Here is a 13183-nt window from a genome sequence, read left to right on the forward strand (position 1 = left end):
TCCATGGGGGAGGACAGTCCAACCCGGTTGACAGTCACACCGTCCCTCCCCACAGGGAGAGAGGACTAAGCAGCGAGGTCTGGGTGAAGGCGCTGTAAAGCGCCACCTTCACAGCAGGCCTTTACAAGCTGACCTACAGCTGGTCGCGGTGCACCGCTACGGAGGAAATATTCACATTTAAGAAGCTGGAATCAGAGTTTTTTCTTCTTTTTCTTAAACAAATTACTCAAAATGATTAATCCAACGAGGGCCAGCCAGCGCCGGGGAGAGTTCCCACGAGGGGATCTTCCCACACCGAGCTGACCCACCGGGCAGAGTGAACGCGCACCACTGTAAAGGAAAGGGGATTTGTAACACAAGACAAAATGAGATCATCATTGTCAGACAGCCCTGACGGGGAACTGAAGCCATGTGTTGAGAGATTGTATCCATCTGTGCTCTCTTCAAAGCCACCCGACTCCATTGACAAAAATGGTAATTTTACCTCGCAGAACATGGGAGTTGCTGTTCTACCGCTGCCTTGATCAGATGGTTTGTTTTTGTTATTGTCTGACTTCAGTGACTCCGAACTAACCCTTTAAAACACCGAGGTCACACAATAACACAAACAAACCTACCGATCGAGGCAGCGTTAGACCAGCAACTCCCGTGTTCTGCGAGGTCAAATTACTGCTTTTGTGGCTTTGTAGAGAGCATAGATAAAGGCTTTAGTGCCCAGTTGGAAACGGCTGTCTGATGGCAGGATAAAGCGGTGAAAACATTCTAAATATTCGTGTACTTTAGGTGGTTAAAATATATTTTGCTGCCGGCCGCGTCCACAGCACTACATTGCTTTGCTCCCGTGCTGGTACTCCTGTCTGGCTACTTCACTTCAAATCACCCGAACTATCCCTTTAACCGAGAAATTAATGGCAGATTCATTGATAATGAAAATAGTAATTACAGTGCAAATGGGGAGATGGCGGGAGAAAGAGAGAAAGGAATCACAGCTGAACTAAAAAGGAATTTTTGACAAGTCTGTTTACTTTGTTACTCACTCACTGTGTACTTCTAATGTGCTACCTTGTTTTTTAGTGAGCGTACAGTTCTGATGTCAAGGTGTAAATAGTACACTAAGCCCATGGGACATGGATTGAGATGAAAAATATTACAGCGGGCGTTTGGCCTTAAAGGGGTCAGACTTTGACTGCAGTGCCACAATTAATGGAAAACATCATAATTAAAAGATGACACTAACAGTTTAGTTTAAGATTATTTATCTGTGTCAGAGACACACAAACGGACAGTAAAATCTGCTCATTTATGAGAAGATATAAAATATCTGAGAGTGGCAAAATATTGTGAAATATTAATTTGTTTGTTCTAAAAAGGATTTGGCACCCTGATGGGTTGTTTTTCTTCTGCCTGCAGGGAGGGAACACTTGTAGTTTCTGTTCCCATTCTTCAAAAGAAGCTTTTTGATATTTAAAAAACACCAAAGTTGATTTGTGTATTTTTTTCATGGTAAACAAACTTTTGTTTTTATCATTTCATGATGTTTTATTTTAGTTTTTTCTCCCACTACGATTCTAAAATTGAAGCCCCATTAAATGGACTATCGGGGTTAAAGTTAGTTGTTGTTATAGTCACATCATTAGAACAGAGCACATGTGTTTGATTGCTTATTTCTTGTTCCTGTGTGAGGATGTAGTTGTAATGTCTGACTCCAGGATGTAGCACAGTGATGTAGTGTGGTAGGAGCTCCTTTATATCCGTGCATGCTCTATCGCATCACCTCTCAGCTTATCTCAATAGCCTCCTGTCTACTTCTAGCTCTTATAAAGATCAGACCCCGTCAGAATAGTGCCGTAACTCTTTATGATCTCCAGATGGCAAGTGGGAGTATACCACATGGCATCAGCGTTTCTATCATAACAAGGCTGTGTGTGAACATGTAGGTGGAGCGGGAGGCAGCACGGTGTTGTGAAAACCATCACATGCTTTTATCCACACTCGAGGCTTTTTTCCATCAGTAGAATCAGATACTAGAAACTCAATTCATGTGTAAATACATTGAGAGCAATGAAAAAAACAGAGTCAAATTCCTCATACTGTATGTGTTCACATACTTGGCCATTCAAGCTGATTCTGACTACCGTCAAAACATTAAAACTAAGATTTGAAAGTACGTTTCAGAACTTTGAAGACACAGATTTGTAATTTAAAGCACGACACTGCCAGTCAGAGGTGGGACCAAGTCATTGTTTTGCAAGTCACAAGTAAGCACTCAAGTCCTGAGTCATAACTGACAAGTCCCAAGTCCTAAACTTTGAGTTATGAGTCCTAAACAAGTCATAATGCGCTCTCCTCACCAAATGCAATACCATTTTAATAACAGAGTAACTGGTGCCAACTGGTGCTCAGTAACGTAAGTTAGTTCTTCATGGTTTTCTCCTGCAACTTGATTGGATGCTGCCGGATTGGTTCAAACAAAGTGGATTTGGGGAATTAAGTGTACGATAATGAGGTCCAAATAATATTCACTAAAAATAAAGAGTCCAGATTTCAACAAACAAGACTCGGTCAAAACTGAGTATATGGCCGGACCGTGTGGGGTCAGTCTGGGAATTTGTGGCTAAATTGTTAAACAAATAGTCAGTGGTCATGTCTATAATGTTGAATCCAGCGCTACATGTCCACCAGGTCTGATGAGAACACTAGGGGACGCGCTGCTCCACTCAACTGGCCGCTCTAGCGGTGACGTTTACTCTCTCGTTGAATGCACGTTATTGGTCCCTGGTTTTCTGCTTGCTGTTTCAAACAGGAAACAACATGGCGGCCTGCTCGTAAACTTTTTGTTATTCCGTCTAAACAATCCATCAAAATCTACTTCTGAAAACATTTTAAGCGAGAAATAGGCGGTGCCACTGCTGAATCTCATTTCATTTTAGAACTAGATCGCCTAGTTTGACAGCTTGGTCCAAGTTTCTTGAGCTGGATGCGTCTTGCTGGACGAGCTTTTTTGCATAAAGGACTGTTCCTCGGCGTTTCAGTTTGAAAGAGCAACAGCCAATTATGAAACTCCAACACTCGGCCGATCAAATATGTAAATTCATCACTCAGTCAGTCTTTGGCAGACTTTTGCGTTTGTAGGGCTGGCCCTATGCGGTCCAGCCAAAAACACATTCAGCACTAAACAACAAAAGATAGAAATTCAGTTTGTTCAGTTCAGTTATTTCCCAACGAGTAAATCCACCTTCCAAACAAATCAATGAAGGATCTCTCAAAAAGTAAATAAACGCAACATCTCCGATGCTGTCGAAGTCACCTCCGGTACCGAGCAGTTGATCGCCTTCATGCACACGCTTTTTAAATAACATGCTTTTTAATCTTTAGGCTTGGAGGAAGGTATGAAGTATTTTCAGTCCAAGTCAAGTCCAAGTGAAGTCATGAGTCTCTGGTGTTGAAGTCCAAGTCGAGTTGCAAGTCTAAAGTCTAAAGTCCATAAAGTCCACACCTCTGCAGCCAACATTGTAAGAGTGAAGCAGTTATTTCATTAAAATCTAATTTTCAAATGTTTGAATCCTATTTTTCAGTTTGAAACCATAATTTACACTTAATAATTGCCAGGTGTAAGGTTCAAGTATGAAATTTTCCCCCCGACGCATGTTGTATGGTGACATGCCAAACATCCACTGAACATTAAACTGACACACACGCAGCACGGCAACACCCGAGAGTCCAGATTGTGCAAGTCCTACAATAGCTCTCCACAGCTGGAAGCCAGACAGACAAACAGCATTCTCCAGATCATCGGAAACAAAAGGCAGGAACCCAAATTGTCAAGTTAAATCCAAATCAGCAGGGCTTATTCAGGCCAGTTTATTAATTTTATTGGCCGTGGAGAATATATTGGGAAGGCAGAGTGCAGAGGGAGCAGTGCAGAAGCTTCTGTGACTCCTCTGCGCACAAGATCAGTTACCCACTTGACCCCGTGCCACCTGCCGCACTACAGCTCATTATTCAGCCAAGAGACACTCCTGTGAAATATCTCCACAGTAATTTCAAACACATATTGGCTGGCTTAGATCTTCCAATATTCATAACTTTGGGATAAAAGTAGTCCTTCAGGTGAGCGTCAGTTCCAACAAAAGTACAATAAATTAAGCACTACGAGGTTGCTGCCATTGTTCTCTCTCTCTCAGGGTCAAACTGTCTGAATCTTGTTTTACTTCTATCTGCGGCTGTTTTATTTCAGTCAACTCGCTGATGATATTCAAGCAATATTTCAACACATTGGGATCGACGCTCATTGGCTTTCTTGCAGAGAGTTAGATGAGAGAATCGATGCCACTCTCACACTTCCGATCATCTTTATGCTAAGCTAAGCTAACTGGCTGTAGCTTCATATTTGCTGTAAAGACATGATAATAGGGCAACAACTTACGATTATTTTCATTGTCGATTAATCTGTCGATAATTTTCTCGATAAATCGATTAGTTGTTTGGTCTATAAAATGGTAAAAAATGTTGATCAGTGTTTCCCAAAGCCCAAGATGACGTCCTCAATTGTCTTGTTTTGTCCACAACTCAAAGATATTCAGTTTACTGTCATAGAGGAGTAAAGAAACCAGAAAATATTCATACTGAAGAAGCTGAAATTATAGAATTTTTCTCTTTTTTTTCTTTAAAAAATGACTAAAACCGATTAATCGATTATCAAAATAGCTGGCAATAAATTAAATAGTTGACATCTAATCAATTAATCGTTGCAGCTTTACATGAGAGTGGTATCGATCTTCTCATCTAACTCTCTGCAAGAAAGTGAATAAGCAATTACATTTTTTACACAGGATGCACTATATCTGTATGAAAAAGAAAATCTCCTAAATTCTCATATAGAGGCAAAAATGTGCCAGACAGCATACTAGCATTTATATTTTTCAACCAGCAGTTGTTCAAATTTCTGTCATTCATTCATTCATTCATTATCCGTAACCGCTGATCCAATTCGGGGTCGCGGGGTGCTGGAGCCCATCCCAGCTGACGTTGGGTGAAGATAAGATAAGATATTCCTTTATTAGTCCCACAGTGGGGACATTTCTAGTGTACAGCAGCAAAGGGGATAGTGCAGAAACAACAAGTAGCAGTAAAAACAAAAAGCAAGATACAACACAGTAAAAAAAAAATAAGCAAAACAAAAGTAGACAGACATAAAATATGAACAATTTAAATAGAAGGAAAAATATAAAAATAGGAACAATATAAACAGTATTGACAATAAACAGACTATCAACACAATTTCACAAGTGGAAATATGATATTGCACAGTGACTGGAATGAAATTTCACCTGAAAGTATTGCACAGTATGAATTGAAGTTACACCTGAGTAGTACAAGGCGGGGGGTACACATTTAAAAGAAAATATAAATGCTAAATTGACTTGAGCTTCACTTGATCTGAGAGTTAATGAGCGACTCATGATACTGCACTGTGCATATACACAAGAAATAGATTGAACCTTGATGCATTATCAAGCTTGGTGTCTGGGTTTTGGGATAGACAGATAATTTGGATGGGGACTGGAGATACTTGAGTCTCCTCAGCGAATCACAGAAGTGCAGGCTGCCATGGAAACACTAGCAGCCCAGCGCCTGTTTGATGCTTTTGGAGGACTTCAAAGAGACACTGCTTGGTTACTTTAACCCACATAGAGCAGCATGGAGTAACCTGACCTGCAATGCACCAAAGGGGGAAATTAGTTTGTTTTTTAGGTGCCTTTGATTTCTCACCACTCTCTCTGTGGAGGAACGTTAGGACAAACACCTCCCGCTCTGTATGCCTCTCCTGCACTGCTGTGTGTATGTATTTGTTTTATCTCTGGTTCACAGCTCTTCATCAATGATCACTGATCTCAATTAACTTTGGCTGACTTGTTCACTTCTCTTGAAATAAGAGCAAGTCTGGTTCAATTTGCACTCAGACAGTTTCATCCAGACACATAGAGGAAGACAACTAATGTTGTCTTTCATCTTTTTATCTGAAATTTCTGTCTCAGAAGTCTGCTGCACACTTGAGGAGGCATTTCACCCACAATGCAATTGATCTAGTTCCATTTCAGGTTTGTTTTTTTCCCCCAACCTGCTCAAGCGCCAAAGCAAATCAATAGAGATGGCGTTGATTTACATGGTGGGGTCCATAAGAGCGTCACAGTGGATGCGCAAATAACAAATGCCAGCAGCATGTGCTGCACCGCTGCATGTGAGCTGTACAAATGCACGCAGACAATGGACAGCATTGCAAACAAGCGTGTAAAAATGCAAATTACACAACACTACAGCAGCATGGCTTTGTCCCTACACATTTCAAACCTAGCTGAACAGGTCAGGTGGAACTACAGAGCTACAACACCATGAACTAAAGCACTGAGCTGCAGACTAGAGGAACAGGATCTTGCAAGATTGTCATCACTTGCAGCACTTTTTGCATGTTTCAGTGTAGTCCTTTTTTGTGGTAAAAAGAGTACTCCACTGATTTAGCACTGCGCTAGCAATGCAACAGATTCAGAGATATGGTCTTTTTATCCCACATTATATTCTTTCTTGTCGAAACCTGGCACCTACGTTACCCACAGTGCAACTTGTTATGCTCAGTGGGCTACCGCCAGGTCTGAAAAGTGAAGCCAATGCTGAAGTGCCTTAAACTCTAACAGCCAGCAGGGGGCGACTCCTCTGGTTGCAAAAAGAAGTCTGATTGTATAGAAGTCTATGAGAAAATGACCCTACTTCTCACTTGATTTATCACCTCAGTAAACATTGTAAACATGAGTTTATGGTCTCAATCGCTAGTTTCAAGTCTTCTTCAATACAGCATGATGTTCATTTAGTGAATGATGGTCCCATTTAGAGTCAAATAGACCATAAAGCAGGGGATGCTTTAGGGCGTGGCTACCTTGTGATTGACAGGTTGCTACCACGTCGTTGTCCGGTCTGGGAGTTGTCCGTGTGTTCGTCTTACTACTTTCACAGTGGGTTCAGTTCATGAAAGTTGATATTAAAATTTTGTTTGCCTAAAAATGTCTTATTCAGCATTCGGTTGTACTTGGCCTCACCCTCTTGTATCACTTCTGGTTGCAAAAAAACAAGATGGCAACGGCCAAAATGACGAACTCAAGGCCTCAAAACGGCAGTCCACCAAACCAATTGGTGACACTTCTTATATACAGTCTATGGTTATGCTACTGTAGTAGCGGGTAATGTAGTCTTGAGCTGCTAGCCGTTAACTTGACTTCACATCACTTGGTTCTATGTTTATTAGGTGTTCAATTCATATTAACTTTTACTTATCATAAAAAATACTATCTATGTACTAAGAAAACCTTTCTGTTTTGTCATCTGTGTGTCTGTATGTGTTGCAGGTGTGCGTATGTTGGACGGCGAGGTGACTGACATGGTGGAGGCCCAGTCCCTCAGTCTGAACCCCCAGCACATCGACGTCTACAGCGCCAGCTGGGGCCCGGAGGATGACGGCAAAACTGTCGACGGACCTGCCAAACTCGCCAAAGAAGCTTTTCTGCGTGGAGTTACAGAGGTTTGTGTGTGTGTGTGTGTGTGTTTGTGGGTGTTTGTGTGAGACAGAACTTATTTACTGGCTGTGTGTGGCTTCCTTTCAGCAGTCAGTAATTGAACTGTTCAAGCATGAGAGGACACAAGCGGGAAGAACAAAGCAATTTTTGACCCTGACAATTATGAATGGAAGGGAATGTCCTCTAAAAGCCACCAGGGAGAAAAATCTTGGAAAGTGAATAGAAGCAGCACTGACAGAAATGAAGTATGAAAAGTTTTTCTTTGAATATTCATTGTTAGTTGAAGGGCGCTTTTTAAACTGCCAGCTCATCTTTTATCTCTCAGCTCATTTCAGTCAGTCAGTATGTGGTCTCTTCAAACCGTGAATTGATGTTTAAAAGAAGAAGAAAAAAACAATTATATTCCAACCAGTTACTGCAGCTTTGCATTACTTGAAAAGCATTTATAATCAAAGGCTTCCAAACAAAGAGATTTATAACTAGTCTGTCAGCATTTAACAACATGGCAATCAGAATATTGACCAAAAAGGCACCACGCTGTCTCGGGCTGCGCATTTACAAGAGTCTGGCGATACGATACGTATCATGATACGGGGGCTACGATTCAATATATTGCCATACTGTTAGCAAGACAATGAATTGAGATTTTTTAAAATCTAATTTTAGGAAAAGTATCGTAGTATAAAGACACACCACCGTGCATACAATCTGAGTAACAAAAAAGTTGTATTTTTTATGCAGTCAGAACAGTGGGATCTGCATTTGCATTTATCACAGTCCCTGTAACACCCAACATCATAGCACTACTTTATGAGGGCACATACACTGAGGGGACGCATCTCTTTGCAAATATAATAAAGTATTGACTGAGATAATCTTTGCATGTAAACTATTAATTAAAAACAGTGATTTTGAGAATAAATACAGTATCACAAAACATAATATCGTGATACTCACTATTTTTGATATTTTCTTACATCCCTAACGCTGTCACGTAAACAGTCCTCTCGTTGATGGCAGCACTAGTTTTAATACATGGGACCATGTCAGATATAGGTAATAGATATAGAAAATATATCTATATCAGGTGTATAAAATATATGTAAAGATAAGGGCTGATTAGGGCTATCAATCTATTAGAATATTTAATCATGATTAATCGCATGATTGTCCATAGTTAATTGCGATTAATTACAAAGTTATTGCACATTTATCTGTTCAAATTATACCTTAAAGGGAGATTTGTCAAGTATTTAATACTCTTATTAACATGTGAGTGGGCAAATATGCAGCTTTATGCAAATGTATAGGTATATATGTATTATTGGAAATCAATTAACAACACAAAACAATGGCAAATATTGTCCAGAAACCCTCACAGGTACTGCATTTAGCATAAAAAATATGCTCAAATCATAACATGGCAAACTGAAGCTCAACAGACAACAACAGCTGTCAGTGTGTCAGTGTGCTGACTTGACTATGACTTGCCCCCAAACTGCATGTGATTATCATAAAGTGGGCAAAAGGGGAGACTGGTGGGTACCCATAGAACCCATTTTAAGTCACACATCTTGAGGTCAGAGGTCAAGGGACCCCTTTGAAAATGGCTGTGCTAGTTTTTCCTCACCAAAGTGTAGTGTAACTTTGGAGCGTTATGTAGCCTCCGTCGCACCTAAAAATCGCAAGTTGCGTTAACACATCGTGTTAACTTTGACAGCTCTAGTATAGATATAAAAAATGAACAAGTCAACAGATCAATAAGCATACAGATCACACCCAAGAATCTCACATCTGCCCTCCATGAATCAAAACATCCATCCAGCTAACACTGACTCTTGTTACAGAGCAGTAGGATTCAAGGCATGTGCTGTAAAGCTGATTGGAATCGCTGACACTGACTACTAAGATAATTGCCACAGTGACGGTTCTGTCAGATGGTGGTGTGGGTGGTGCATAGCTGGGTTTGATCAATGCGGAGAGAGATGGCTCCACTCAATACAATAAAGCGGCTCTTAGATGAAAATTATTGCACTTCAAAGGCTGAGAGGTTGGATGATTTATCACAATGAGCTGTTGTCATATAGTGCCTTTTTGTATTGCGTTGCTGTCACGCAATGTATAGCTCTTTTTAATTTACTGAGTGACCACCGCGGCCTCTGTGATGTATGCTGCGTTTTAATGGGCCCTTTCTGAAATGAGCCCTGAAATGAATTTGCCCTCCTATAATTGGGATTCCTATTAAAGATTGAATGAGATTTTGTTCTTTTCTGGTTAGCGGTGGTCCACGGCATGAATGAATGAGAATGAAAGGATCTCCGTTTGTCTGAATATACGGTATGTTTTCCAGGGTCGTGGTGGTTTAGGCTCCATCTTTGTGTGGGCTTCTGGGAACGGAGGGAGAGAGAAGGACAGCTGCAACTGCGACGGCTACACCAACAGCATCTACACCCTGTCCATTAGCAGCTCCACCCAGAACGGCAACGTCCCCTGGTACAGCGAGGCGTGCTCCTCCACCCTCGCCACCACCTACAGCTCGGGGAACCTCAACGAGAAACAGATAGTGAGTCTCTCATTCCATTCCTCTCCTTGTGTCCCTCGCTTTAACTGAGCTTCTGCTTCAATGCCTGTGGTTAAAAAATGGTCAGATATTTATTTCCAAGGTGAAATCAACAGCTTCTTTATAGCTGCTGAAATGTGTTTGAATGACAAACACTTATCCGGGCTGCATCCTTGAGGTCTAACAAACTGTGCTGAACCCATTTCCTGCCTCCTAAAACATTTACAAAGCCGATTTGTTTTCTACATTTTGAAGCCTGGATTGTTTACATCCATATTTACTTTCAGTCTTCATCTTCGCTGCCTTTGATGGCACATTTTTATGTATTGTATTATGTATGTTTTTATGCATTTTTAGCGGTACCCCCACCTGTAGATCACTGGAATAGTGTGAAACCATTTGCAGGACTGTGTATCACATCACCCAGGTGCGCGTGCATCCCTGTGATCTCTATGACAGGAAACTGATTATCTTTGAGTTGTTGACAAAACAAGACATTTGTGGACGTCATCTTGAGCTTTGGGAAACACTGATCAACATCTTTCATCATCGTGTGACATTTTATAGACCAAACAACTAATCGATTTAATCGTGGTAATAATCAATAGATAAATCTGTTTGTTTTTTTGTGGCTTGCTTGGATAGCTGGTCGGACAAAACAAGAAATTTGAAGACGTTACATTGGACATTGTGATGGCCGTTTTTCACTATTATTTATATATATATATAATATAATATAATAATGACAAACTTGATCAAATAAAAATAATCAACCAGTATACCAACCATTATACTAGAATAAAGTTTTACCCAATAACTGCCTAAATTAATGAGAAGTGTTTATGATAAAATACCAAACTATGACAACAATGTTTTATCTTTTTAGCTGCATTTTCAAAGTTTCTAAACCCAATAGGAATGCCATTTGATCATACCGTATATTAAACGTATGTACATTTTGTACATACATGGCTGCAAGTAACAGTTATCTTAATTATCGATTAATCTATCAGTTATTATCTTGATAAACTGATTTTTGTGGTCTTTAAATAGTCCGAAAAATAGTCTTGTTTTTTCCGACCAACAGTCCAAAATCCAAATAAGCAGTTTGCTATCACAGAAAACAGTCCATTCTGCAGCCTTCTGTCTGAACCACAGCATGACTTCTTCATTCTGTCCTCCTTTTCTTCTTCTTCTCCTCCATTCATTCAGCCTCGGACCATTAAAATTATTATGAATAGCGAACGGCTGAGACTCCGTCTGGCAATCTGTTGCTACTTAACATTCTTGTCGCAAACACAAAATCACACACATGCACAGTCTTTCTTTTCCTAGCATGCAGTCTAGCGGCCGGGCCAACTGGACGGACAGCTTATGACATCTCCGTGACATGTGGCTGGTCCCATAATGCCTCAGTGCTGTACTCACTTAATTGTGCTGTCACTCATGTACCCGGGAATGAAGAGATGGAGGAGAAAAGAGAGGGTGGGACCTCTGAGGTTATGCAGGAGCGAATATCTTAATGTCTGTTTAGGTTTTTTTTCACTATATTATCCTTCTCTTTCAATTTAAAGTAAGGGGGATATGGGAAGCTCCTGAATGCATAATTGGAGCATTAAAGTCAGTTCTGCCAGTGCATTTATTAAAAGATCAGTTTCTGGAGGCTCTGCATTAGTCAGCACAGAGGGCAGATTTTTGATTCCAACTGCTTTTGTATCGTCGTATTCAGTTACATAGATTGACCTCCCCTTTAGGATTCTATCGTGGGGGACTGGGGGCTGTTCGCGAAGCAGTGTTTTGTAACCTTTATCTGTCCTGAGACAGGTTTTGCTGAGTACAAACATGCTGGTTCTGCACCGCCTTACTTTGTATTCATGCAGCTGCAGAAATTCACTCCTGGGAGCTGCCCACAGTGCAACCGCAGCCCTCTGCTGTGGGTCACCGAGGAGATTTCTACCGGGGCAGTTTGAGTGTTGCTCAAAGGCACCTCATTGGTAGTTGTTTGAGAGAGGGTGAGCATGAGTTATACGATTTCCCTGCTCTGATTTTTCCAGCTGGTCCAGAGAGCCGTGCTGAGGACTTTTTGCTCTTAACTTCCCGCTTCTTTAACTGTAGGGCAATTTCTGCCCCCAGCAAATACGTATGAGATAGTAAGAGAGGAAGTGATGGAAAATAACATTTTTCACTCACTTAAAGGAAGCAAATTCCGAGTTATCGGGTGACAGGAATTTAAACATCTTGTGAATGTATTTTTTAAAGGAAGTGTCTTACATTTTGGGGGGATCTATTAGCAGAAATGGAATATAATATGAATAACTATGTTTTCATTAGTGTATAATCAGCTGAAACTAAGAATTGTTGTGTTTTCGTTACCTTAGAATGAGCCCTTCATATCTCCATAGGGAGCGGGTCCGCCATGTTGCCCCACTATGTTTCTACAGTAGCCCAGAACGGACAAACAAAACACTGGTTCTACTGAGAGCCTTTCACATTTTTACATTACCTGAAGGCCACCGTAGTTCTCCGACACGATTGTGAAACTGTGGTAACATCAAAAGAAAAGTGCAAAACTTCCATTGCTCCTAAAGTAGTGTTATTATGGTAAGGATGGCCTCTGAGTGAGGTGACTGACGTTATGGCGGTTTTGCACTCGCCGGCTCACGTTACTGCAGTCTTGAAAGGGAGGAGAGAGCGGAGAGGTACTCAGTTGGTTGCAATCTGCAACCACACCACTAGATGTCACCAAATCCTACACACTGTACCTTTTAATGTTAAGGCACAAGAGCATCTCTGGTAAAAGTTTAGTTTTGTGAGGACAGACCAGAGTTATAAAACTGAATCGGAAGAATAACTTCAGGTAAATGTTTTGTGTCGGAGCTGTCTGTTTCAGCTTTACCGTGTTTGTCTTCCGTAGGTGACTACAGACCTCAAATCAAAATGCACAGACTCCCACACAGGCACCTCGGCCTCCGCCCCGCTGGCTGCTGGGATCATCGCTCTTGCCCTTGAGGCCAAGTAAGTGCTTATCACCATTTCTCTGAGTCTCACCAAGCCTCGT

The 13183-nt window shown here is 41.1% G+C and overlaps 1 protein-coding gene across 3 annotated transcripts in view; it reads left to right on the top strand.

The window, feature by feature from the left end:
- The window catches only part of furina (furin (paired basic amino acid cleaving enzyme) a), a 102937-nt gene that overhangs the window by 75153 nt on the left and 14601 nt on the right, over nt 1-13183 (top strand). For all 3 annotated transcript variants that reach the window (XM_074619000.1, XM_074618991.1, XM_074618983.1), the window contains exons 8-10: nt 7398-7570; nt 9916-10128; nt 13040-13140. In XM_074619000.1, coding sequence (XP_074475101.1) covers nt 7398-7570; nt 9916-10128; nt 13040-13140 — 487 coding nt within the window. The remainder of the gene's footprint in view (nt 1-7397; nt 7571-9915; nt 10129-13039; nt 13141-13183) is intronic.

The sequence above is a fragment of the Sebastes fasciatus genome, chromosome 2 (assembly GCF_043250625.1).
Source record: "Sebastes fasciatus isolate fSebFas1 chromosome 2, fSebFas1.pri, whole genome shotgun sequence".
NCBI lineage: Eukaryota > Metazoa > Chordata > Actinopteri > Perciformes > Sebastidae > Sebastes > Sebastes fasciatus.